This window comes from Pyrus communis, chromosome 3 (genome assembly GCF_041283825.1).
Source record: "Pyrus communis isolate YQ-2024b chromosome 3, ASM4128382v1, whole genome shotgun sequence".
Lineage (NCBI taxonomy): Eukaryota > Viridiplantae > Streptophyta > Magnoliopsida > Rosales > Rosaceae > Pyrus > Pyrus communis.
This window is the reverse complement of record NC_142567.1, coordinates 21,805,895-21,831,593: the sequence shown is the minus strand read 5'-3', so window position 1 is coordinate 21,831,593 and position 25,699 is coordinate 21,805,895. Positions and strand designations below refer to the sequence as shown.

At 37.3% G+C, this 25,699-nt stretch overlaps 1 protein-coding gene across 2 annotated transcripts; it reads right to left on the bottom strand.

The window, feature by feature from the left end:
• Window positions 1-146: 146 nt before the first annotated feature.
• Window positions 147-25,097, bottom strand: LOC137714984 (uncharacterized). Of its 2 annotated transcripts, none has more exons than XR_015960880.1 (20): window positions 24,869-25,042; window positions 22,966-23,502; window positions 22,238-22,829; window positions 16,503-16,587; window positions 14,451-14,602; window positions 13,528-13,721; window positions 13,263-13,393; window positions 12,701-12,979; window positions 11,960-12,109; window positions 10,725-10,973; window positions 10,449-10,589; window positions 9,992-10,342; window positions 9,159-9,332; window positions 6,864-7,770; window positions 6,498-6,727; window positions 6,245-6,349; window positions 3,083-4,975; window positions 2,179-2,831; window positions 1,871-2,096; window positions 147-1,205 (listed from the first exon to the last, which is right to left on the bottom strand). XR_015960880.1 is itself a non-coding variant. In XM_068454179.2 (20 exons), exons 2-20 carry the CDS (start codon window positions 23,492-23,494, stop codon window positions 556-558), a joined length of 7,590 nt encoding a protein of 2,529 aa, XP_068310280.2. In that variant the 5' UTR covers window positions 23,495-23,502; window positions 24,869-25,097; the 3' UTR covers window positions 147-555. The 2 variants fall into 2 exon arrangements, 1 of the variants encoding a protein (XP_068310280.2); XM_068454179.2 differs by having other exon boundaries at window positions 2,179-2,730; window positions 24,869-25,097.
• Window positions 25,098-25,699: the final 602 nt, after the last annotated feature.

The following is a 25,699-nucleotide window of genomic DNA, read 5'->3' as shown; positions in this document are numbered from 1 at the left end:
TTATCACAAACAATTTTCTTATTTATTCAAAGTTCCAGCATAATCACTCTTTTTCCTTAATGTTTTGCTTATAAAAGGATTTGTGTCTGTTTAAGTGAAATTTTGAATATAATTGAAAGTTTTTATAAAAAATGACAATTTTGAAATTAAGAGTGAAATTTTTGCTATTATTGATATATTCCCAAAAAGTGAAAGCAAGTAAGAAAGGATTCAGGAAACAAGCCATACGAATGAAGTTGAGGTGAGATACAGAAAATGTTCTACTTGTGCCGACAGCGTTGTACAAACTAATTTGGCCCTTGACACCGATTTACGCTCGGCTGAAACATAAGAGTACGAACTAACTACATAATTTGAATTTACATTACCATCATTTGAACGCAAGGCATCTCAAAATGTACAGCTACGACCTCCCAGCAGCAAGGACAGCATTACAACACACCTGCCTCTCCCTAGGGCATGTCAAAAGTCACAACCCCGGCGCATTACCCAGAGAAGAAAGAGACGTGGTAAAATGATTTTCTGAGAAATTAGGAACTGGTATCTTATAACTGGTTAGTCATCGTCTGATAAACAAACTATGTCGGCGGGTCCACCTGAATTTACTGGGCTCGTACGAGCACTTCCTGTAATGGGAGGAGTAGAAAGGTTCGATGTGGCACGGTTTGAGACCAAATTTGGGCGTGAGGGCGAACTACCTGGTGGACTTGCACCAGACCGAGAGTTCATATTCATAAGCAACCCCAAAGCAGATAATCTACGAAGAGCTGACAGATCCAATGGACTTTCAGGCTGACGGGCACTAGTATTAGGAACAGATTGCTGTGCAGGAGCTGGAGGACGTGGAATATGAGGAAGTGAGGGAGGCGTTGCGGGGGAGTTGCTATTGGACTGCTGATTAGACATGGAAGTTGAAGGTCTAAACGGTTGAAGATGTGGGGCCGGGGCACGAATCTCACCTCCACCTTGGGCGGTTCTTGTGGAGGAGATGGAACTGATATGCGGTGGTCTTGCTGGGATACTTGGAATAGGAGAAGTTGAAAGAGGAATTGTTGCAGGTGCAGGTGGGCTGGGTAAGGGGGCAGTTGAAGTGTGCAGGTTAGCTGCAGGAGTGCTGGCCAAAGATGAACTAGCAACTGGAGAATTTCTGTGTGTATCATGTACAGATAGCTGAACCAGCTGCTGAACGAAACTGGAATTCCCATCTGGCAGATAAATTGGAACAAGGAGCATAAGTGCAATGACAAAAAAGCACATAATCTGCAAGAATACGGGGACTCAGCCCCTTCCGCCAAAAATATTATATTTAGAGTACATTTAGACCAAATAGGCAGATTCAGTTTGTCATAGCAGGCACAGTTAATGCTAAAGAAGGTTTCGAAACCGATCACATACACCGAACTTGACAATGAATCAAATATTGAAACTATTTATACAGACAAGTTCAATTTTCCCCCTCGTCTCTCTCGCCACACCACCTTTTTCTTTTCTCTGTTCTCTCGTCTGAGTGGATCCTTTTTTATAAATCCTTTAACCCTACTCCTCATCGATTGTTCATTTAACATGCCATTTTTCTTCTTTTTGTACCCTCCCCTGGTCTAAGTATGTATTAATGATGGACCTAGCTTACGTTCAGAACCAAGCTATCCCTGGGTCAAAAATCTTCATCTACTACAGTTTTGCACTCCCACCAAACAACCTATGGAATCTGAAGCTTTAAGGTTAAAATCTAAAAATCTTACTATCCTCCTTAATCTCGGAAGGTCCAAACCTTAAGGTTACTTCTCAAAGAATAAATTTCACAACACATAATTGGTATATGAATAATAAAACTGATATCTCAAAAGTTGCAATTCAGAAGTTTTCATACCTTGCTGCAGTCCAGATGCACCTGATGCCCGAAGATCCATGCATTTAGACCGGAAAGCCTCAGCCAAAATCTTGTTCATCAAAACTTTGTGGTGTATTGAATCCAACTCCTCCTTTTTAAGGAGAAATTCAGCCTCAATCTCTTGAGATCTAACTTCATATTTTCGTCGAATTTCAGCAACAGCCTCCTCTATTTCCTTGTCGCAATCACCCTTCAGTCGTAGCTTCTGTTCAGGACAAAAATGACCTCAGCAGAAATTTTTGCTTTGAAAAATAAATAAACAACAATATATTAACTTCAAAACTCACCGCATCTTCATGAGACTTAAGAATATGATCTGTCTGTTTATTCAATCTTTCCAATTCAAATTGAAGCGGGTCAGTGTACGAAGGCAGAGGCGCTCGAGATCCCCCTTGGGGTGCAGCATTTATAGGACGACTATTAAATGCAGAAGTAACAGGTGTAGCCCTTGTGTCTGAAAATGGCAGTCCAAATTCACTAGTAGAGGATGTGACAGGCCGCAAAACAGTTTGATTTGAAAGATCGGAAATATTCTCAACAATATCCACCGGACCATGGGAAATTTGGTTAGAGGTACAGTCTTCACCAGGCCGAATTTCGACTCCACCAGCTGAAGATAACTCAGGAGCACTATTATCAGGTGCATAATAGGATGGCTGTTGTACTACAGGTTCAATGTCTGGCAATTCATGATTAGGCGGCAGATTGGATGCTACGGTTGAAGCAGATTCGGGTGTGACATTTTCAACCGTTTGGGAAGTATTCTGCTGTTCGCTGGATACTGCATCTTCTTGCTCTGCATCAGATGTTTCTATCCGAGTACCTATGTCTTGATATGCCTGGCCAGGTAAGCATTTGTCAGTAGGTGAACGGCTAAATCACTTTCTCTTTCTGATTTTATTGTAGAACAAAATTTACCATGGAATATGAATACCACCTCCTAACATGAAAGAACCAAGTCAAAACAAAATCATATAATAGTGGACCACTTATAAGATGTTGTGAAATGTGAATATAAAAACTTCATCAGAAAATTACAAATATAAGCTTGTCATAATTCTCAAGATAGTGTAAAACAAAGTAGGGCAGCCTGCTCATCAGACAAAGCACAAAGTCATTTTCATGGAACATAAACAAAGATAAAAACAAGGTGACTCCCATATAGATCGACAAATTCCAACAAGCAAATACCTGATCTAGTGTTGCTGAACAACCAGTAACCAAGGCCACAGGCTGCACTCTAGGTGAATTTACCAGGGGCATTTCCTGATCAGAGTTTACATTGGTCACAATATCAACTCCATTCTGCTGGAAAGCCCCACTATCAGATGCCATAAGATCCACTTCACTGGATTCTTTTTCAGTAGCTTTTTCACAGATTTGTTCATCAGGTGGTGGTGGATCCACAGATGCAAGATTCCCTTGCTCATCATCTGAACTGACAGTCTGCAGCACTGACAAATCAACCTCTTTATCTGGCATGGCTACTGTCACTTCATGGATTTGTTCTTCAGAGGCAGGTGACATAGGCGGAACATGGTGGAGACCATGACTTGAAATGACAGGCTCACATTCTGTTGATTTTTCAGGGATTTCTTCTTCAGATGAAGGTGCATTCAAAGAGACACGACTTTCCAAGCTATCTTTGGAACTGACATTCTCAAGCACGCCCAAATGAACCTCTTTATCTGGTACGGTTACTGTCAATTCATGGGTTTGTACTTCAGATGGAGGTGGGCTCACAGAAACGTCATGCAAATCATGACTGGAATTGACAGTCTCATGTTCTGTCACTTTTCCAAGCATCTGTCCTTCAGCAAGTGGATCCACTGAGACAAGATTCCCTTGTCCATCATTTGAACTGACAGTCTCAAGCACTCCTGATTTGATCTCTTTATCTGGCATGGTTCGCTTCGCTACATGGTTTTGTTCTTCTGGTGAAGGTGCCCTCACAGAAACGACGTTTTGCGAGCTATGACTTGAACAAGGATTCACAGATACATCCAGCACCCCACTACATGCAATACCTCCATCAGTAATTTGCGCTTTGGCACAAGGATTCACAGATACAAAACTCTCTTGAACATCACTAGAACTTTCAGCTTTGTTTTTACCCATGAAACCACTAGATGAAGCCGCCTCAGAAGTAATATCTAATGCACCAAGTGGCCTAGCTGGGGTCTCCTCCTCGGTTCTAATGGGGGCATTATGTGCTACAGCTTCAGCAGGAACACTTTCTGAAGTTGGAGATGGTGCTTTAACTCCCCCCGTCACGCTATGCACAATACTGTCAAAGTCATGGACTCTTAAAGTGGCAAGATCTTCGTGATCTTCACTACTTTGACACTCACTAGTTCTTGAGCATTCCAACCAAGGGTCAAGTGTATCTGAGGGTGATCTATCTAACAATTCAGCACGAGCCCAGGATTGCACTTCCTCTACCCATCGTTTCCCCATCTCCCTCAGTTTACTCCTTGCTTCCAGCTGTGATACCTCAAGATGCTCAAGACGTAGGTCCATCCGGATGTTATTTTCTTCTATTTTCTTTTCCAACATCTTAAGCTTATCCGTTCTCATTAATGTATTATTCTGAAAGCAAGATCGAATAACAATTGTCTCTGCTTTAAGCTCTCTTTCTAGACGCCCCTTTTCTTCTTCATAAGTTCGCAAAACTTCAATTTTGTCTTTGCTTTGCTTATCAATAAGTTTTTTCATCTTCTTCTGGAGCTTTTTCTGAATTTCTTTAATACTTTTTGAGACATCTTCTTGTGCAAAATATTCTTGACTCGGTGGCAAGTCTTTAACGTCTGATTTGATGTGCTGCAAATTAGAAGTTAATGACTGTGAAGCCTTCGCATCCGAATTCTTCAAAACATCTTTACTTGATAAATTAGAAAGCTTTGGAGATTCTGCAGCCTTAAAAGCGCCTATACTGTGCAAAAATGTTCTTCTCAGACACCGCAGCATCGAATAAACATACTCTGCCTCCTCCTTTTTGCAATTGAAGTTAAGATGCTGCTTTGCAAGTGAAAGAGATTCTTTGTGGTCAACTTTCTGCTTCAGAAATGAAGCTGCAATCCAGCACTGGAATATAGATATCAGAAAGTCGGTTAAAAAAATGTTAAAAGTAACACTAAGGAACATGCGCATGCAATTAAGCAATGATGTATATATGCACACAAAATACTAAGGATGTCCCCTAACCTCACACAGAGAAATAGAGAGAGGTAGTACTAAATATGTGGTCCGTTTAAATGTTAGTCACAGTTACAGCTATGGACATAGTGAAGGAAATGCTTAAGAATTGTGGAGTATGGAATTTAATTGGAAGATCACAAGATAATACCATGTGGATTTTGAGTTTAGTTGTAACTAAACTCAATACTTCACTATTCTCCAACCACCCCATTCTCTTTTGATATATCCAAACTTCCCCAAAATAGCTTAAGAATTGTGGAGTATTAAACTTAGTTGAAAAATAAATAAATAAAAGAATTACCACATATATGGATTTTTTTTTTTTTTTTTTTTTTGTCAAATGATAGATTTTGTTAGATTAGTCACCGCCAGGGTTCGAATCCACGCTGTCATGCAAGGGCTCAACTCCTTTCCACCACTGTGGTAAAGGGCCACTTGCACCACATATATGGATTTTAAATACAATTATTTCTTTTAAAAATTAAGCTGTTAGTAATGAAAGCATTTTTCTTGACCCAAAAAATTCTGAATATCACCTAGTGGGACGAAAACATGAATCAGTTTTGACAATTTAGTGCTATTCAAACTGCATTATCTTCATAGAAGTTTATCCATCCTTGGTTATTTTACTTTTTACAAGAAATATAACTTTTCAACCCGTATAAAAGTGACATTTCATGGTGGTAAGCAAATCAAGTGCAGAGGCAGAAGAATCACCATCACTCAAATATGTTTAGGGTAGAACTTGATCAGGTCAAGCTAGGTAAAGTGCATCATCGTTATACAATGCATCATTCATTTGTAAAACTGAACCAACAATTTATAAAAGTTGTTGTACGCCTAGGCAAATGAAAACAAAATTGATTCTTTGAACACGCAAGACATGAAGTACCTTCTTGCTATCATTTGTAAGAGATGTTGTAAGCCTAAATCAATGAGTCACTATAACATATTCAGTGACAACCATATGAACATATCAGGGTAAAAGGAAAAGCATGAATACCAAGTCTATACTTTAAAATCATTTCACGACCAGGAAGATATATGATTGTTGAAGGAAAGTAATATTAAAGAACTTTGCAATTCAACATGCCAACAAAAAATAAAAAAAAGGTTAGGCTAAATAAGTGCATGAAAGAGCAAGACAATTCTAACCAGAGATATCTGAAATGCCTGCAATATTGTCGCTGGTTCTCTATTAACACGGTGATTACCCATTACATATTCGAGAAAAAGTTCGACCATAACCTTGACAGCATCCTGCATTACAGTGAGTAACCAAGATATCATTAAACGAGAGAACCATGTTTTACTGAGGTATAATAATGGAAATACCAGTTAATAACAGCAGCACATATGAATGAAAACTGAAAGCAAAAGGTTGTTCACATGAAAATCAAATCCATACAGAGACTTGTAAGATTCCACATAGTTTTAATATATCTGGCTTCAGAAGTTGATGGAGACTCTTCTGGGCATCACACAATTTTCTTCTCTCTTCAGACTCAAGCGTGTTACTTTCCGGCGTATTCACATTATCTGAAGTGGAATCACGAATTTCATCAGTTACTTTATTTGCACAAGCAGTTGACTGGTGAGAAGAATGAGGCAAATTATCTGCTGCAGCCACAGAAGTTCCTGCAAAAGTAGAGATATTTTAAAAAACTAGAAATGGGAATCCACCAGATCTACAGGACCATGACATTGCATCAAGACATAATTCTCGGAGAAATGCCGTGAAAAAATGAAACAATTCACAGTACCAGTCATTTACCTTCCTTGGATCCAGGAATTGATTTCACCTCTGATCCAGGCTTCAGATAGGGTGCATTATCATTACTATTTACCACCTTCCCTCGTTTTTTTACAATTTCTTGTTTCTTTGGTAACTCATCAAAAGGTTGTACCCGTTTCCGATTCCTCTGAGACAAACCAGAACAATATTTCCACTGAGGATGCTTTCCTTCCAACAGTTTTGTCCAAAAACTAAGAGGCTGCCCTTCACCAGTATATTCATTTTTCATCTCGCTTAGCAACGGAACCTCCGTACTGTAAGCTCCTCCAGTTTGTTGAACTCTTAAAATCGTAGAATAATTACATGAGCCACTGTTCTCGCCATCCTGAGGAAGTATGGAGAAGAGCTCCTGGACGACATCTTTCAGAAGTGATTCTTCAGACAAGATATTTCTAGTAGAGGCTGGGCTGTTGCAGCCATGGAACTCATCTAGTTTATCTAGTTGATAAGGTGCCCCCCACAGAAGCATACTACTGCTCATATTCTGTATGTTGCTATCAAGAATCTTCCCCTGTTTTGCACACACTAGAACTTTCTCCTCCACCGTACAAGTTGAATATAAGCGAAATACTTTTATGTGTTCAAACCGGGAATCAAGTGATATCTTTTGCAGGGCTTTTATATCATTATGTGGAATCCAGTCACTACCAAATATGATCACAGTATCAACTGATGACAGTTTGATGTTGGGGAGACAAGCACGAGCCTCCAGTAAGAACACAAATCTACCAGACTCCTTATTGTTGAACAAGTTCATAGCAGCATCTTTCTTAGACCGAAGGACACCACATTCGACGCGTTCATAGGAATTTTCACCATATCTTTGGCGCAGGAAATCATCCAAAACATCTCCAAGAGAAAATGCTTTTCCTGAACCACCAATTGACTGGTAAAGACAAAAACAAAAAGGAAGATGAGAACAATAGAATGATTTCTTGTCCATGTATCTGTTGTCTATCATTGATTTTTTATGACCCTGGATAAATCAGAGAAGCTCAGTAAATTCATCCTGGATAAATCAGAGAAGCTCAGTAAATTCATACTTTATGAACTGCCTGAATACTATAGAGCTGGTCAGGTTCACATCCTCATTCATTTTTAGTACTTTATTTGGAAGAAAAAATTGCATCTTATGGCACATGGCAGAGAGAACACAAGTGATAAAATCCAAAGGCGGAAGCCACATATGTGATTACACCTTAAATGGCGTGAAGCCAGTTGCTGCTAGAGATCATCTACTTACCTTCGTATGGTGGCTTTGGGCTTGTAACTCAAGCTTTGTGAGGAGGGAAATGTTGTTTGCTAGCTGATTTTTTTGGGTGGTTTGGTAAGAGAAGTAAAAATAATTGTTGAAAATTACAGAGAAGTAAGAACTGTAGAGGACGGTTAGCGATGAGCCTCTGTTTGGGCATAAGTAAGTCAACATTCAGGATGCTTTGTTTTGGGCGATCTTTTCTGATTGGAGTGCTGCAGGCTGCAGCGGTTTCAAGGGAAAAAAAATATTGTTTCTTATTTGTATATGTATATATATAATTTAATGTGATAGTCTGTCGGCTTATATATATCATCTGATTTTTATAAGAAACAAACTTTATTAAAGATAAAAACAAGACAAAATTAGTGAACAAGTAGTTCACTTCTGAGAAAAAGCATAAAACACACCCTTTTTTTTTTTTTTTTTTTTTTTTTTTTGAGAAAGCACAAAACACAATTACAAAACAGAGGCTTTCCAATTTGAACAAATAACAGAAAAAGAGATCTCTCAAACTTCCAAAGCTACAGATGCCCACAAAGAATCCCAAAAGCGCACCCTTTGCCATAAGAATTCCACCTCCACACCCACAACATTCTCAAAAGTCTTCTTATTCCGTTCTCCCCATACCACCCATAAAAATTGCCAACATAACGCACACCCCCCAAGCACTACCCCTCTCTTTTCCACTGACAAACTTATGCTTTTCACATAATAATGCATTACATGACATCGAAATGGATCAACATAAACCTGCCTCCTCATTTAACAGAGCCAACAAAGAAAAAGCCACTGGAAAGTGCAACAACAAATGATCCAACCAAAATGCATCATATACTCAAAAACTAAAATATAGGAAGCTAATCCTCAATCAACAAATTATCTAAATCCACATGTTTAAAAGGATGGGAACAGCCTCCCAAAGAAGTCAAGATCAAAACTTCTATATTAAATATAAGGTATAACAAATAATACTAAGAACAGCAGTTCTAATAAGAATTATACTACCACTAATCGCGTACCTGGAACAGGATAAGTACTCTTAAACTTCGATTCTTTATCTCCTTAAGCATCACATCAAGAAGCTGAAGCTTGCCACTTGCTTTGATTCCTACATCCAAATACTCAGCTGCTTGGAGGTCTTTAGTAAGCAAGGCTTGTAATGGTGGATGCACAATGTAGGGGTGATCACAGCACTGTCAACAAATGCCATACAAGTGACTTAATTAGAAACAAGTAGGGTGGTGGAGGAGGGAGAATAAAATATGCAAACCATAGGAAAGTCACTTGTTTTCAATACCCATTGCACAAAACACAAGGAAACTCAAACTTAAAACAAATATGCAAATAATATCTTCCTTTGTTTTAAGCCAAGCACAAATTAAAATAGAAAACAACATAATAAAATGAGAAAACAAAATCCAATTAAATTAATAGAAGAGAAAGTTGAAACTAATAAATGAAAACATGTCATTACAGATCTCTTCTAATTCCAATACGTGTATGTGATATACAAACAACTTGAATTAATAATCACTAAATTAAATGAAACTAAAACCCATGAGATAACTATATTACTAGTAGTAACTTTTTGAAGGTGCAAAGACCACATCTTTTAAATTACCCAAACAGAATCAACTATATATATGTGTGTACGTATATATACAATATCCGCGCCAACATACTAAAGAGAGAAAAATCAAAATGAGATGACAGAATGGTGTTATCAAACCAAATAAAAAGTATGACAACCTATGACACCATGGAAGTCAAAAGTTACAGTAGATGACAAAAAGACACATAGATGTCATGCAATCATTAACCACCATACTAGAGAAAAGTGAAACCAGCCAACCTTCCGAGCAGCTAGAGTTACATCATAGAGTGCTTTTTTTGATAAATTTTTGTCTGCTAAAGTTATATCTGCTCCAACACGATCTTTCTTTGCCAATGAGAGAATTAATGTGGAGTTTGACAGTAAATTTTCACAGTACTGCTCTAGCTGGACGGTTGATATCTGTACAGGAACCCAATACTCTCTAAACCTGGGAGAGTCATGTTTGCATCCATGAGAAATATACCTTGAAAGCCTGTCCTTTAATTTAACAATAATGTCAGTGCAACTGCTTAGGAAGTGATCACCAGTTTGTAAATCGCTGTCAGAATCAAGGAGACACAACAAACAGAGGTACTCAGGACTGCTCTCCTGCAATATTTAGCCTTTCATAAGCGAGCCAAGTAGAAAGCAATCTCCACCACCACTCAAAATATAAAAAGAAAAATACTAACATAAAGCACAATAAAATACAAACCTTAAGTACTCCACTGACCAGGAGAAGCCACTTACGGGTACGTAGCATCTTAATCTGCACCAACTGTGTAGAGATTGTAGGGTGCTGGCATGCATCAATTATGATAGTTTCCCATCCAATGTGTTCGAATACATTTTTATCCTGCAGAATAAAAAGACAGTTTAACAACAAAGTCACTATTGTCTAAGCGACTATTCAGTTCAAAGAGAAGTAAGCACTTTTACATTCAACTACATTTCTAATGCTAATGGATCCTACAATCAGGGAAAAAGATACCTCAATAATAGCATCTGGTGAGGTAACAAGTACTTGAAAAATGGCACCAGCCTCACCAAACTCCATTGACCTAATACTTCTCCGTAAATCTTTATTTCCACTGTAAACCACAACATTCATAGATGGTGCCAAACGGGAGAACTCATCATCCCAATAATGAAGTGTAGAAGGAGTTGAGATGATCAGAAAAGGTTGATAGGCATCAGACTGCAAAGATTTAATACATGCAATCACCTTCACAATTCGTTCCTGCAAAAACAGAATTTTTTTACAACCAGTTCACAAGCACAACTTCACATGAAACATTACTAGATTCAGTCTAAAAACTTGAATTTTTTCTTTTTAGTTCCCCATTAAGCACCAGCTTGTTGCTAATATATAAGATCATAAAGAAGATAGTAAATCGTTCTAAAGTCCCTAATAAAACCTTTTTCAGTCAAAAATACAATAACATATTTCAGAGGAGAAAAATTAAAATGTAAACCTGTTTATTATAATCGTATTTGTGAAAATTATGTGAAAATCCTCCTCTTTCTTTACCCAACCCTTTCCTATAATTTGGAAGGTTAGAGTACCTCCTAATGTAAATACTAGAACAACTGTTCACAGTAGCTGATACAAGTGTGTAAAGGAGGGAGTGAATGTGCTGATCATATGTTCCTCCAATGACCAATTGCATAGTTCTTGTTGGTGAGAAACATGAGGCTTTTGGAGGGGGGAAGAAGGAAAAAGCTTTAGGAAGTTGAAGTGTGCTAACAGTGTCATGGTAATTTGTATGGAAAGAAACAAAAATGAGTTTTAAAAACTATAGTAGGGAGGTAGCTGAGATTTTATGTACCAGAGTGGTTTCACCTGACTTTTGGAATCTCCCCTTATCCTTAGTTTTAGCATGTTATTAAGCCGTTTTAATTAATTAGAGATGTAAAACAAGCCGTCCTAGCACCAGCATAACTAAAATAGGCTTGACACACTTGTTAAAGAGTCTCAGAGAGTTTTAAAATAATTACTCTTTGATTGATAGTATTGTTGTATTTATCTTTTCACCACTGTGGCACTCTATTTTGCTTAATGATAAAATTTGTTTCTCAAGAATGCAGACAAGTAGAACAGATCAACTGTATGTGCATATATATCTGAACATCGAATCATAAACCCCACAACAAGACAATGTTAGTGAGTTAACCAAAATGTTATCTGACATGCTGTCTAACAGATGAAAAGTAAACCAAGCTCACCTTATCATCAACAACAATAGCATTCTCACCCTTGTGCCAGAGCTTGCGTAGCTTGTTAATGTTCTCTAGACATGTATTATCAAGTCTGGATGAGTCTCCGGCTAGCAGTTCTGATAAATTAACTGTTGAACACTTTTTCCTCTCAAGTATCTGCAGGTAATGCTAGCATTAGCAACTGAAGAATCGTATAGTCATAAGCATACTCATACGAATAAACTGTAGACTCAAAAAGTTCCCTTCAGGGATTAATCAATTTTATAAAAGACAAATAATCTATATATACTCAAAATCTTAAATGACAGTGAACAAGCAGAAAATACATGATATCAAGACAGCCCACCCTTAGAACATTGAGAAAAATATAGTATCCCTTAAAGAGCACACAGAGAGGACTTATTGTTATCCATTATGATCAATGACAGAGAAGCCTTTGTACTCGTAGAGAAATGATAAAGAAGCCCTCCACCAATCATAGAAGGAAACAAAATATTTTACACGTCAAATTTTGGAGATTCCATTATAGGTTTCAACTGTGCTTAAGACTAGACAACCAGTATGTTCCTTGTCACTTTCCACTTAAAAATTAATTCAAAACAAATAAGATAGGTTTAGATCTCTTTGGTCAACAAGTAAAACGTGGAGGAAACTGATATCTTCAACATATTAATCCAAACAGATATGCATTTAAATCTAGAACTAGATGTTTCATATATTTCATCATATAATTCATGCCTTTGGCACCTTATCCATTTTAGAGGACTTCTTCACCGTCTGCCGGCGGCTTTCGTAATCTCTTATAAGGCCCTGACCCTCAGGTGAATCAAAGAATGCAGCATTCTCTAACTCCCAAGTAGCATCGTCATAATGAAGACCGCGCCATTTCACAAGCCATTCATACTGACAAAATAAGTTATCACCAATATGTTCCCCAAGATAGTTTTCACGCTGCTTGGAAGACATTAACAATCTCCTTTGTAGCAACCGATGTGGAACTGTCCACTCTTTCCTCCACCTTGTGACCTGAAGAACATTTATTAACAACTGCTTAATATTGAAAGAATTATTTATCTTACAACTCCCCAACTACAGCTGGTGTGCAAAGGTAGCTTTTGACTTAAGGGTATAAAAAAATGATAGAACAAAGCTAAAGAGTGAAGAAAAAGAAATTTGAACCCATGCAAAGGCATCTCAATCCCATGAATGAAGTTAAAATTCCCTTTTTGGGGTGTTTCAAATTTTCCATTGATAGACATAACAAGTATAACAGAACATGTCTACCAAAACAAGAGTTGAAAAAACGGACCTGGTTATTTCGGTTGAACATTGCCACAAGAGTAGGAGCTTCAAGAAGAACTCTACTTTCTGGTACCCATTGGTTGTGAATATGAGCAAGACCTTTGTATTTAACAAAAAATTCCTTCCTCTTTTGCAATCCTTCAGGTCAACCAGGAAAAAAAAGGACCAGATATTTGTTATTAAGAAGTCATCATACATAAAATCATCACAACAGAAAATAAGAAAATAATCCAAAACAAAGATGAAGCTAAAGTCTCATAATTTCTGCATACCATCAACATTAGATACCTCTACTTCTCTAGCATCCCAGATTGACTCTATTCCCTCTGACACCGAATATATACCAGATTCCAACTTTTTTCTAACACACATGGGACAGTACCAAAGTCCAAGAGGAACATCATCCATAGGAGGATCTAGACAAGAAAGATGTAAGCTTGTCCAGCATCCTTTTCCATTACAGCACCTGAAATTGAAAACAAATTCTAAGAACCAAAACACATCATAGAAGCAAATAACATTGAAGTTTAAAGAAAAAAGTTCCATATTGTGAAAATGTTCATTCATGTGCAACTACAACCACTCATGCAAAATTACTTCTAAAAAGTGCAGCTTCAGCAAACGTGAAGGACTTTATGCCAGCAAGTCCGGTGTCCAGCAAACATAAAAGACTTTAGGCCGGTTAGTCAAGTGTCCTGTTTAATAAAAAATTATTGTAAAAATGTTGGCCTCATGATTATAAAAGGTGTTGACTGATACAATCTCATTCGCTTAAGGCGGGCTTCAGTAAAGGAGAGGCAGATTTCTGATGTTGTACTAGTAAAATGGTGGAAGAAGTGGGAAAAACGAAGGTAAGGTGCGTCAAAAAGCTCCAATGGAAAGGCCTTCTGCTGCATGTTATAGGGTCATAGACCAATTGGCACAGTAACGTTAGTGGGGTTATTTGGCTTACTAACTTCAATAAATGCGCCGTTTATGTGTATATTCTGTGGTTGCTACCTTCTTAGCTCTATTTGTATCTGGATGAAGGTGGATGCCTTCTCCCTAATCTGTTTTCAGATTTAATACTTTGTAATCTGTTTTCAGATTTAATAAATTTTGTTTCTCCTGAATGAAAGCAAAAAATAAATTTTCCATATCATTTAATAATAAAAACATTTGCAACTATCAAATGTCACAAGAAAGGGTTACCCACAAGAGCTTCCCACCAAGAGAACAGACAAGGCATGTATTTTGGTCGCCATTTGTTTGAAAATCTACAGAAAACTCTTTTTGCTGCATACCATTAAGCTTTTCAGGAACATCTGTGGTACCATCAGCTGTGAGTTCTCCTCTATCAGGATGCACCTTTCAGAAAAATGAAAAGAAAAAACCACATCAAGATCAACAAACATAAGATAAACCTAAAACCATAAGGTTTTAAGCTAGGTAATGTGCACTACCTAGAAATTTGACAAGCAAAAGTATTGTAGGGTATCAAAATCAAGTAACCTACTAAAAGACACTATTATTCGCTTCCTTGAAAGATTACTAATGATCCAAGCAGCATAACATAAATAGGAACAGTGAACAAAAATTTATACGTACAATCTCCACAAAATAACGGACATGATCCCATAAAATGTTCCATTTCAACCATTTGAAAATATCTGTGGAAAAATAAAAATAATGACTTACAAACAAGTCATGAATAGGAACGTCGAAAATTGCTTTTTTTATGTTGTTTATCGATAATCTCCAGTGTTATGCAAACTTATAAGATGATGCTATGCAAATATATGAACAATAAAGTAAACACGCCACACAGAGACACAGAATTCAGCGTGGTTCAGCAAACTTATGCCTACTCCTTGCGTGATCTCTCTTGAGAAATCACCTGCACTGTGGAGAATAACAACTCGGTTTCAAGAACTTAATGAAAACCCTTAAGCTAATTGCTAAACCCCACAACGTTGCTTTAGAACAGCCCCCAACTAGCCTATTTATAGTACATAGAACCAATGGTTACATTCCTTACAAGTATAGGATTCCTAAATCCTTTTAGAATAGGGATAACTAACTTATTTCCTAATCCTAAGGGATTCCAAAGAAAAACCTCTTTCCCAATTTTTATGGGAAATAACCTGTGGACATTCCTTTTCTTCTTTCCCAACCCCAATTGGAAACCTACACCTGTTTGGCCTTGGTATTTTCACGAGCCAAATCACAACAGGTCAAAACCTTCATTAACTCGATTACTAATTTCCGTAACACTGAAAAACAAATTCCAAGACGGCTTTGTTGTGAATATCGCGTTTAAGAATGAGAAAAACAGAACAAACTCGAGAAATCAAAAAACAAAGTAACCAAGACAAATAACACCAAGAATTAACGTGGTTCGGCTATATGTACCTACGTCCATGGGACAGCAACAACAATCTTTCACTATATAAATGATGAGTACAACCAATAATCTTGCCAAAGTCTCTAGAATTAAGAAGTTGACGATAAACCTGAAAGAACAACAACAAGAAATACACTCTTTTATCTCTTTTCTTTTCTCTCACACACTTTGCCCTTACAATATTCTCTCACTCTAATCCCCTGAGTGGTATACAAAATATTGTTTTGCTCCAATTCAAAACTAGTACAACGGCCCGTTATAAAGTCATGATAAAGGTCTTCTTCAATAAGGATTATTAATCCTAATTGGAATCTAGTTATGAATCCTTCTCCAATTGGGTAAACAACTCCGATTGGGGACGCAACTCCAATCGGGAAAACAATTTATCCTCTAAGACTATAATTCCTTATAGACTTAGGATAACTCATCATGGGTTGGAAAAACCCAACAGGCTTTATAAATTATTGTCCTCTACTAAATTACAATGTTCGTATAACAAAAAAACTTATTTGCTATATCCAATATCTGATGTTACTTTTGACATGGTAGCCACATTTAATTAACTATTATAATCAAATCAGCTCTGTATGCAGCTAGAGATTAGAGATCCTCTACAAACCATATCCACAAGATGACACCAATCATGGAAACACCTCCCCATGAAATGAAACGAGACACATCACCAGAAAGAAGAGAGAGAAATTAAAGCGAGCCACAGCACCATAATATAAGCACCGGAAAGCAACAAAAAAAGTGGCAGGCCATTTAGAGCAATATATTCCATCTGAGAGAAACAAACTCAAATAAAATGGAACTGAAACAATGGATTTTGAAAGCAGTAAAGAGCGAGAAGGTTAAGCCAACCTCAGTTCCATATGTACTACATAACGCCTGCTTTAATTTTGTGCTGCAAGAGCAACACTCCAGCTTCATTGGATCATTTTCCACCCTGAAAATATCAAATGAGATACATCAACACTTTTAAAATCGGAATGTTATAAGAGTATCACAACTGCCCAAAATTTACAAAATCTAATACAATAGCCAAGTATATATCCTCATAGATGTAAGATTTTCGACTCCCTTATGGAACTTCTTGTTTGATGTATTTGACAATAAACTCAACTTAGCAAATGGAGAATAACTAAAAACACAATACATTGGTTCAGCAGAACTTTTGCCTACGTCTAGTTGTGATTTCTCTGGGTAGAGAGATCACGGCTTCTTTGAATTTCTTGGCCGGCACTTTGAACTTCTACCAACCTCAAGTGCGGAGGTGCTACACCTTACTCAATCAACTAGATTGATTGAGTTCAAGCCATGCTTGAATTTTTTGGCCAGCACTATCTTGGTAAGGAAATATGCGGCATTTTCATTCGTGTGAAACTTTTCAACCCAAATCTCCTTGGACTCCACTCAAACCCGAATTTTGTGATACCTTACTTCAATGAATACCCCTTTGCCACAAGCCTTGCTTTGAATCTTACGGCATCTTGTTCATATACTTGCATCCAACTAGCTTTCTGTCTTTGGGTTCAGGAACCAACTCCCAAACAGAGCTTTTGCAAAGCAACTACATTTCTTCTGTCATAGCACTTATCCAACTATCTCGCTTATCACTTACTATAGTTCTTGATAAGTAATTGGATCTCGTTGGCTGATGTGAAGAGATTAATTAACTTCGTCTTGGTCAAACCCAAATTTGTCGGGTTTCTTCTTGTTTCGAATGGGTTTGTCCAGTGCTATGCATCTCTGGAATACAGGTGATTTGTGGGTTGGAGTTTGAACCCATTGGGATGTCTGGCGGATTGGAGTGCTTGGAGTGCCTGACTCCTACCTGGTGAATGATGTTGATGCTCTTCTTCCCATAATCATCAGATTCGAATCCTTGCTCAATTGGCTCCACCAGAGCTTCATCTTCCTCTGATCTGATGAATGGAATTCTTGTTGCTTCAATTCAATATCATCCTTCTTTCAGTTGAAGTCCGTATAGTTCATCATTGAGAAACAATTTATTGGAAACGGTTTTGCCCATATAAACCTTCTCCAATTTGTCCCATGCTTGCTTAACAGTGATCATTTCTATGATGTGGGACTTGACTGATTTTGTGAGATAAATATCAATCAATGTATTAAAAGGCGAAGGTGTAGGCAAGGCGTCCCATGGATAGCCCAGCCTAGGCATGAGGCGAAGCCTCACGGTGCCTAAAATTTAATCTATATCTTGGGAAAACAAATATAATTATAACTAAATCAAAGATAATATCATCTTCTTCATCACTACGTCTAGTTGTACTTGGAAACTATGTCATATAGTCTTAAAATGTTGTAATTATTTATTTTATTGTAAGCAATTATAGAGAACTTCAAGAGATAAGGCTAGTTGGCCACAATTATAGGGAATTTTCAAGGAAAATAAAGGTTGAATGTCACAATTATAGGCAATTCAAAAAGAAATAAAGGTTGAGTGGCACAATTATAGGGAATTTAAAATGAAATGAAGGATGAGTGGAGCAATTATAGGGAATCTAAACTGAAATAAAGGCTCAGTGGACCAATTATTAAAGGGAATTTAAAGGAAAATAAAAGCTAAGTGGAGCAGTTATAGGGAATTTGAAGAGAAATAAAACTTTGCTAATCAAAATGCTAGGTGGCAAAATCTGAATGGGCAACCATTAAAACAATAACAACAACAACAAAGCCTTTTCCCACTAAGTGGGGTCGGCTATATAAATCCTAGAATGCCATTGCGCTCAGTTTTTTAATGGGCAACCATTAAAAAAAAAAAAAAAAAAAAAAAGAGTTAGACTTTGTCACATAGGATCTGAAGAGATAAACTCTCTCTTTCTTCTTCATTGAAACTAGAACAGTCCCCTGCATTTTAGAAACAAACATGGATTTTAAAGGGAAAAAAGGCCCGAGTTGAACGCCTGGGCACACCTCAACTGCCTAGCGCGCCCTGATGCCAACCCCCACAAGCCAAAGGAAAAACCCAGCCACCTAGCCTCCAAGGCCTCTAGGCACTCCCCGAGGCAAGTTTTTTAAAACATTGATCTCAATGGAACTCTTGGCCTTCTTGAGAGTCTTGGTCCATGTCGGTTCTATCATGGTTGTAGGCTTCTCACCAAGGAGTGCATCATCCAACTCATGTTGCATCAATACGTTCTTCATCATCCTTTGCTAGTCCGTGAAGTCATCCTTGCCATCAAAAGGTTTTAACACAGGCCTTAGCTTTCTAGGTTCACGAACTCCTTTCCTTTTGACATCGCATCAGACCTTGAACCAAGCTCTTGATACCTATTGTAAGATTTTCGACTCCCCTATGGAACTTGTTCTTTGATGTATCTGACAATGGACTAAACTTAGCAAATAGAGAATAAGTAAAAACACAAAAGATATATACTGGATCGGCAGAACTTTTGCCTACATCCCGTTGTGATTTTTTTGGGTAGAGAAATCATGGCTTCTTTGAATTAAAAATACAGCGTATAGTGCTTTTGTAAACCCCAGAACTAATCCCTCTCACTTCTCTTGGCTGTCTCTGTTTTTTCTCTTTTTTTCTGCCCTTGCCACACCCTATTTATAAGTATAGGGTGCAGTTTACATGCCTGCTTTGGGATTAAGTTTCCTATTCTATTTATAAGTAAAGGGTACAATTACATTCCTGTTCCGTTTCTGCTTTTAGAATTCCAAATTTTCTAGCCTCTCCTTCTTTCTTGCTTAGCTCTTGACTTACTGACTCTTCCTCTTTTCAGGTTCTGAGTGTTAAACCGATAGATTTATCATTTGCCAATGAATTGACCGGATTCAAATAATGGGATTCTTGGCTAGAAGAAAGGTTCTGTGATATGGATGCCAACCCAACTCAGGCAGTCGTCCACCTAATCTAATTGTACCAGAAAACTTAATGCTTTCCTAATCCTAGTAGGACAAGAATATGTGCACCTTTAGTTTTCCTAATACAATCTAAAACAAAATTGGACGCTAACATTGACGAGCCAATTCCTAACAATAAAAATATGACACACCAAGTAAAAATGATTTTGTGATCAGCCCATGTTAAGTTGGGATTCCATTTCAGTAGCCCCTTATACTAGTTGCCAACAGCAATACTTTGCAAAGCACCATCAAGTGGGGATAAAGGAAAATGAAGTTACATTTAGCAGAAAAGTATAACCTCGAAACTTCAATCAGTAGTAATATAGGGGACAGCAATAAATCAAGGGGCACACAAAGCTTTTTGTAAGCTGACCACTAGAAAAATACTGATTACATAATTGATCTGAGAATAAACCCAAATAAAACTAAGAAATTGCACTCATTCTCACGTCCAAACACCTCACTTCCCCTTTCAGGCACAAAGAAGGGGAAAAAATAAGTGGAAGAATTTCTTTCATGTCAGCACAGCTCCTGCATATAGTACAAGAATCACCTAGCCCGCAACAAATGTATCACCAGGTAAAAGACATTCCAAAGGAAGTCGCATTCAACTCAAGTTTAACCAATGGTTCAAAGAAATTCCAAAAGGGGAATGTGATTTGTCACTCCTTGCATTAGCTTTATAGTTGATATGTACTCACGAGCCAATTCTTTTCTGCAATTAATTTATATAGAAAACTGAATTTGTTTGTGGTTGGTTTCCATCTGTAATTTGGCCAGTCTAACATGATAATACTTAAGAGTCTATAGTGTAAGTCTGAGTTTTGGATTGAAAAGGACTTTAGTTCCTTTAAAGATTTTGGACAAAGGTTTACAAGCAACACTTATGCTAACATACACACTAGTGTCCAAAATACTCTAGATCTCTGCCTATATTCTAGTCCTGACTCTCACCGAGTCTCTTCCTGGGTACCTTTTTTCTTAGCTTTCTCAGAAGAAGATCAACTAATGCCATAAAGCCATTATTATCGTCACAGCAACTATTAGTATTGCCACATATGTGGGTTTACTCCTCTTTACCAATTATTGATATCTAACTTATCTTCCATCCCATTTCAGAAGCACACAAACTATAGGAAGGAATGTAGAGAGAGACAAATAATAGGATTATAGGCAGAGCTAGCTTTCCATGCTTTTATATTTTGAAAAAGGAGAAACTTTTTACAAACAGGGGATAAGGAGTCCACTTCTATACTAAACTAAAGTCAAAATAACACAGTTTTCATCGGTTGTCAGAGCTTTTGGTCTCCTTATCTTCGAATCCATGAATTAAGCAAACCCAGAAACAAAGATTGCAAAAAGAAGACCCGATTCTCTGATCGTAAACCATGAATAAAATAAATTTGAGAGATTCAAGATTACCCAAAATCTCGCAAAGGGAGGAACCAAACCATAAACTTAACCAGTTTTGTAGCAAATATAGAAAGCAAAAAAAGTGTAGCAAGAGAAATTCTCTCTATAAAATGTGTAGCAAATATTGAAAGCAAAAAACAGTGTAGCAAATATTGAAACCAAAAAACAGTGTAGCAAAAAACAGACATATTCCTGCAATATGTCTGTAAGATTTTCGACTCCCCGATGGAACTTGTTCTTTGATGTTTACCCCAGTATACTAAACTTAGCAAATAGAGAATAACTAGAAACACACAAGATTTATACTGGTTCGGTAGAACTTTTGCCTACATCCAGTTGTGATTCCTCTACCCAGAGAAATCACGGCTTCTTTAAATTAATAATAGAGCATACAGTGCTTTTTTAAACCCTAGAACTAATCCCTCTAACTTCTCTTGGCTGTCTCTCTGCTCTTTGCTCCTTGCCGCACCCTAGTTATAACTATAGGCTGCGGTTTACAGTCCTATTTCGTATTAAATCTCCTAACCTATTTGGGATAGGAAAGCACACATTCCTATTCCGTTTCTGCTTTTATGATTCCTAATCTAATTGTACAAGAAAATTATTCTTTCCTAATCCTTGTACGACAAGAATCTGTGCACTTTTAGCTTTCCTAATACAATCCTAAACAAAAAAGGACTCCAACAAACGACGAACAAAATCCAAACAGTGGGAAATTAAGGATGTGAGGCCTTTGATAGAGAGGAATGGTGAAGTCTGATGAGCACAAGTGTTAGCTCCTTTTGTCAAAATATTGGGTGTTTTACTCAAACTCCACTTTATTATGTAAGTTATAAATTCAACAGTAGCCAAACAACATTATAACACTGTAAGTTGTTGTAGTATGATTACACTTTATCTGTTGGTTGACTCCTTTCTAGGGGAGGATATGTGCAACCATATGTAAACTTCCAGCAGCTAGGTTGTAAATTCCAGCAATAGGGATTCTAAAGTGGAAAGATGGTTAGTATAATAAATGTGAAAGGGTGTATTCAAACTCTGGACCTCCAAGTAAATCAGTGGACTAACACAAATTAAATTAATTCAATATAAGTTTTTTTGGAAACCACCACCAACAATACGGATTCTAAAGTGGAATGATGGGAAGTATAATAAATGTGAAAGGGTGTATTCAAACTCTGTACCTCCAAGTAAATCAGTGGACTGACACAAACTAAATTAATTTGATGGCCAATAGATATAATTTTTTTTGGGAACCACCACCAACAGATAAGGAGACAATACGATTATTTTGTGCAAAGGAATACCTTCGTCGTTTCAAACATACACCGCAAGTCCCAACAGAAGCATCCGTTGTGGACCCAGATGGCAATGGGGAGATGGCATCAGCAATCAAGGTGCAGATATCTTTACTTGCATTAACTGCAGAAGAATAGGTACCCTCATCCTCCATGTTCCTTTTTCTCTTTGAAGGTGTAACACAATGACCAGTTTCCGAGCTCATGTGGAGATTGTCTACACTTCCATTGACTGTAGAACCTGTCAACTCTGGCATCTTCAATTGTTCCTCACCAGGGCAATCCACATGTACCCTTGCAGGTGCATCACTGATCTCTTTCGTCGTGGCATTATAAGATGATGGCAGTGGCTGTTGACCACAAATTTCTAAGCCATCACCATTTCCAAACTCAGAAGCTTCCTCCATGGAGCTAGGCCTTGGGCTTGAGTGGGACAAGTCCCCTCCCTGATTATCTTCCACTGTTTCTTTTGTAAATTTATTTACAGTGGAATCAGATTCCACTGCTTCAACACCTTTACAGAGTCCATCAACCGTGTCTCCACAATCGTTGCGGCCTCCCTCAGAAACTTTATTCTGCCTGCTCTGCTCCTCGCTATGACCTAATATTCAAGAAGATAAGAATGAGCCAAAAATGTATTGAATAATCAATACCACTGTTTAATACACAAACAAGAACGAAAAAGGAAGCATGAACAATAAACTAATGACTATTGAGAGAAAAGCCAAAACAACTACCTTGTGCTTTAAACTTCTTTCTTTGTTTCATGAATAGTGCCTTATAAGCTCGAGCATTTCTTATCTTGTTTTTCACACGGCCAGATCCTACACTTTTGCTCACTTCTCTAGCCACCTCTGTCAATTCTTTCACACTCTTCTCTTTTTGTTCCCCTTTCCGTTTCATAAATGATGAACCTGAGCTTTTCTCAGATTTTTTAGACCTAGAAGAATCTGATGAGTGATTCTTGACTCTATTAGAAATCCTCAATGGACTTGGAGTCAACTTCTTCTCAAATCTCTCAGATTTCCTCTTGGATGGAGGAGTTTCAGAACTTTTTTTCTCGAGTCTTTCAGACTTCCTAGTAGTAGAAGGGCTCAATGTTATGTTCTTCTTCAACGATGTTTCTCTAGCAGACCTCCTTAATCCAGTTGTATCCAATGCTCCAGAACCTGAAGTGCTTGATCTTTTACTATTGATTTGCCTCCCTTTTGAATTACTATCCTCATCATCCTTCATTTTCAGGCTAGATCGTGTATCATGTGCCATAATTTTAACTGTACATCAATAGAAGAATGTCAAGATATTTTAGAGTGAGGACATCTGCATAATTTTAACTGTACATCAATAGAAGAATGTCAAGATATTTTAGAGTGAGGACATCTGCAAATCACAATAACCTGACATCAAACAGGAATAACTAACATCTACACCATCAAGCAGTAATTTAGGTAACTGAACATGAAGACACCACTGAAAATTCATCTTTATGTATGAGAAACACAATTTAAAAAAAAAACAAAAACAAAAAACAAAACAAAACAAAACAAAAAATAATGTGAGAGACTAATCGACAGATAGTAATTAAAAAAATAAAAAAAAAAACAATAGATACTTTGAACCTCATAGGATAATTTAGACTACCCGAAAGGCCTACATTTATTACAATTTTAAATTTAGAATTGATGCCGTCCCAACAAAATATTCCTTCAACCATGAATACTTGAATAAACACGAATGTCGGAGACTTCTAAAATGCTGATAAAATCTGTACCATAACTGCAAAATTGTGAGCGCTTAATCTCTTCTTCCATCTCCTCCTCTCATAAACCCTACCTAACCCGTGATTTCATCAACCCAGCCTCCTACCAGTTTCTATACCAACCATTCATTTTACTATCGCAATTACCTAACAGGCTAACACGCAATCACGGTATCTCTGCTGCAATTTCAATCAGTTCAGACACCAGAGGAGAAGGTAGCAGCTTTTTGCCAGTCCCTTAAGCTACACAATACATAAAGCTATCAATGCGTCTTGAATTGAAATTGAAAGCACTTCAGAAAGGCTGATCACAACTACTTAAGCAAAAGAACGCACTCCTGCACTATGGCAGTCCCTTAAGCTAGGCAATACATAAAGCTGACAATGTGCCTTGAACCGAAATAGAAAGCACTTCCCAAAGGCTGATCACAGCTATTTATGCAAAAAACATGCATTCGCATGACATGTGGCCGTATATTCACACCCAAATCACACCAATCTTATGCGTGAACCAAACACATCAATCCTCAACTTGCTATCGCTTTTAGAAATCGAACAACGGCTAATGTAAGAGATCAAAATCAAACGCATGCCCCATGCTAAACATAAAAAATAGAAATTAAAAGAAGCTGATTCAGATCCTAATCGTACAATGCCGTAGCTCATGACCCTATAAACCCTAATCACCTGCCAAAAATTACACCAACCCAGGAATTCCCCACCCTTAACACCTTGATTTTCCATACCAAATGATATAATCCAAACCAAAGCCCCAAACACTAACAATAACAATTTCAGGTCCAATTTCAATGAATAAATTATGAATAAATTAAGCAAAATTTCCACAAAAATTAGAACAATATCGAGAAATTTGGACTAACCCGCATGCAAGTCTTAGTCCTTTAATTTTTTTTTTTTTTTCCAGAATGATCAGAGAATGCTAGGGCTTTTACTTCGGTCCTCGCACGGAAATCATGGGGCTGCAAGAAAATTTCCGAGGAAAATGAGGGACGCAAAGGGCAGGAGAAATGCTGAGCCGGTGAAATTTTTGTTGCGTTTTTTGAGATTCTTTTGCTACAGTGTGATAGTGCCTGCTTCCTTGTGGGGGACGAAAACGTCATTTTGATTTCTTTTCGTTTTATGACAAGTTTGCCCTTCCCATGTCCCAACGGGCAGATGCCATCCCTTTTTTAATTACAAGGGTACAATTTGTTTTAGAACAAAGGTTGCAATTTCTTAAAATAAATAAAGAAAATAAAAACAAATTAATAGTTTGGCATTATTATACACATTTTTCTTCAATATTACGTATAACTAAGTGATAAGAAAAATGAATAATTGAGATTGATAAAAGAAAATTTAGACAGTTGTGAAAATCAAATCTAACGGCTAACCCACTCATATGATTAACTGATAGTTTATCTGATACCTAGAGTAGTTGAAGTTTGATAAGATTCTTGAATGCATGGTAAACAATGTATGATCTTTGTGTGAAACACATCTTAAAATTCATTTGTGAGTGTTCGTGTACAAGTAATATTTATTTTTTTTTATAGAAAATTTTGACGGTACAAATAAATTTGAAATTTTATGATATGAAAAAGAAAAAAAAAAAAGTTTCATGAATTGTTATGTTTGGATTAGGATTTTCAAATTTTCATGAAACTTAGATTCCTGGAACTTTGTAGTTCAGGGCAGTAGTTTTCAAGTGA

Coding starts and splice junctions, on each gene's coding strand:
- LOC137714984 (XM_068454179.2), bottom strand. CDS start 23,494: ATGGCACATGATACACGATCTAGCCTGAAAATGAAGGATGATGAGGAT. Junction 10,343..10,448: donor TGGTCAGTGGAGTACTTAAG/GTTTGTATTTTA, acceptor TAAATATTGCAG/GAGAGCAGTCCTGAGTACCT. Junction 6,350..6,497: donor GTGGAATCTTACAAGTCTCT/GTATGGATTTGA, acceptor ACTGTAATGCAG/GATGCTGTCAAGGTTATGGT.